Source organism: Otolemur garnettii, unplaced genomic scaffold (genome assembly GCF_000181295.1).
Source record: "Otolemur garnettii isolate 467f Iridium unplaced genomic scaffold, OtoGar3 scaffold00075, whole genome shotgun sequence".
NCBI classification, from domain to species: domain Eukaryota; kingdom Metazoa; phylum Chordata; class Mammalia; order Primates; family Galagidae; genus Otolemur; species Otolemur garnettii.
The window spans coordinates 1,426,698-1,428,981 of record NW_003852470.1 but is presented as its reverse complement, the minus strand read 5'-3'; the positions used below and the strand labels follow the sequence as shown (position 1 = coordinate 1,428,981).

General features: G+C 53.4%; 1 protein-coding gene across 5 annotated transcripts in view; it reads left to right on the top strand.

The window, feature by feature from the left end:
• Positions 1-2,284, top strand: part of PPP2R2D (protein phosphatase 2 regulatory subunit Bdelta) — a 55,996-nt gene that overhangs the window by 45,772 nt on the left and 7,940 nt on the right. For all 5 annotated transcript variants that reach the window (XM_003794055.3, XM_023515621.1, XM_012807794.2 and 2 more), the window contains one exon: positions 1,372-1,536. In XM_003794055.3, coding sequence (XP_003794103.1) covers positions 1,372-1,536 — 165 coding nt within the window. The remainder of the gene's footprint in view (positions 1-1,371; positions 1,537-2,284) is intronic.

Genomic DNA, 2,284 nt, shown 5'->3' with positions numbered 1-2,284 from the left:
CAGGAGTTGGAGGTTGCTGTGAGCAGTGAAGCCATGGCACTCTACCCAGGGGGACAGCCTGAGGCTCCGTCTCAAAAAAAAAAAAAAAACCAGGTTTCATAGCCTCAGAGAATCTGTCTCACAGTGGTGTTCCTGGCGGCTTGTGGCAGGGTCTTGCTGAGTGTCATTGGTTGTGTGTTTTTGTGTGCTTCCATGAGAATGTCAGAGCTGGATTCGAGCAACAAACATTTAAGTTTCTTGTTAAACTTGACAAAAGTGGAAGTGAAATCAGTAACTGGTGTGTTAGTCCAAGTTCATGGGCTTAATAATGCCATGAAGAAAACGGCAGAGTACAAATGGATTAAACATCCCGAGGGGAAAGATAGCATCACTGATGAAGAGAGGTCAGGCAGCCAGTAACAAGCAGAACAGAGAAAACATTGCATAAATTTGTCAAATTGTGCGTCAGAATCGTCAGCTGACTAAAAAGCATAACAGGCCAAGTAAACATTGATACGGAAACAGGGAACTCTTGGCCAACAACTCATGGCTCTTGCATCACAACATTGCACCAGCTCACACAGCATTGTCTGAGTTTTTAGCCAGTAAACAGATAACTGTGTTGGAACACCCTCTCACTCGCCTGACCTGGCTTTTGATGACATTCAGGATGTTACTGGCAATATAGTGACAGCTCTGCTGGCCGTTTGAGAACAAGTTCCACCTCACTTTGGAGGGTAGACTAGGTGCTGCCGTTTGTGCACGGGACCTGAGGGAAGCACTCAGAGGTGACCGTGACAATCTTCATCAGTGAGGTGTGTGGTACTTTTTCTAGGATGGGCTTCGAGAACCTAATTGTCAGACCTCAAGCGCTGCCGTCCTAGTAAAGACTCCCTGGCAGTGGTGACAGTGACAGCAGTGTTGTTTCTGTAGCCCCAGGGTGGGCAGCCCCCTGGGAGCCTGGTGTGTGTGGTCGGCTTCCTGTAGCCTCTCTCTCACACCTCGCTGCCTGGGTCATTTTCTGTCATGTCTCATCTGACTGAATGTAGACCAGTTAACAACCCATTGGCACTGTGGTCCCTCACCTCACTGCCTGGGTTATCTCGTGCCATGTCTCACCGGACTGAGTGTAGACCAGTTAATAGTCCGCCGGCCCAGATGTAGACCAGTTAACATCCGCCGGCCCGAGTGTAGACCACTTAACATCCGCCGGCCCGGGTGTAGACCAGTTAACAGTCCGCCAGCCCAATGTAGACCAGTTAACATCCGCCGGCCCGGGTGTAAACCACTTAACAGTCCACCGGCCCAGGTGTAGACCACTTAACAGTCCGCCGGCCCGGGTATAGACCACTTAACAGTCGGCCCGTCTGTTCCTTAACCATGCGCCTGCAGACATCGTGGACATCAAGCCGGCCAACATGGAGGAGCTGACGGAGGTCATCACGGCAGCCGAGTTCCACCCACTGCAGTGCAACGTGCTGGTCTACAGCAGCAGCAAGGGCACCGTGCGGCTGTGTGACATGCGCTCCTCAGCCCTGTGCGACAGACACTCCAAGTGTAAGTGCCGGGCCTTGCAGAGGCCTCCTGTAGATCCTGCTGTGTTTCAGACCCTGTCCCGTCTCCAGAGACACTGCCCATGCCTGTGCGAGTGGGGAGAGCCTACCCTTGCTAGCTGCGTGCGAACATGGCTAGTGCCAATGAGTAGACCTCAGGGACCTGCTGGCCCAGGTGGCACGGGGCATCGCACTTTTGCCCAGAGCCCCCTCCTCCTCCTCCTGGCACTGCAGCCAACCAGGAATGGGTCTCTGCCTCTGACTTTGTGTGTTGGGACCTGGGCCCGGCCTGCTAGCACACCTTTCACCTGTGACTGGTAGCAGCTCCTAGAATGAGCTCTGCTAGACTAGAAGCAGCTCCCTGGGTGGGGAGCCCAGCAATTTAGTCTACTGAGTTTTGAAGTTCCTTCTAGATGGGGACAGTTTGGGCTTTATTTGTATTTGTAGACATAAAGAACAGGTTCTACTAACAGGACACTTGTCCTGGAGATGTTACTGGCCCTCCCCTGCTGACAGGTGGACCTGTGCCCTGAGGAGGACATCACTGGCAGCACCTATGGATGTGCCCTGGCACTGGCAGAGCCTGGGCTCAGTATACCGCTGCTGGTGCCCAGTTCCTTTCCTGTGACTAGGTGTCCTTTAAGAATTCTGTACTTTGGGCTCGGCGCCTATAGCTCGACCGGCTAAGGCGCCAGCCACGTACACCTAAGGTGGCAGGTTCGAATCCCCAGCCCGGACCCGCCAAACAACAA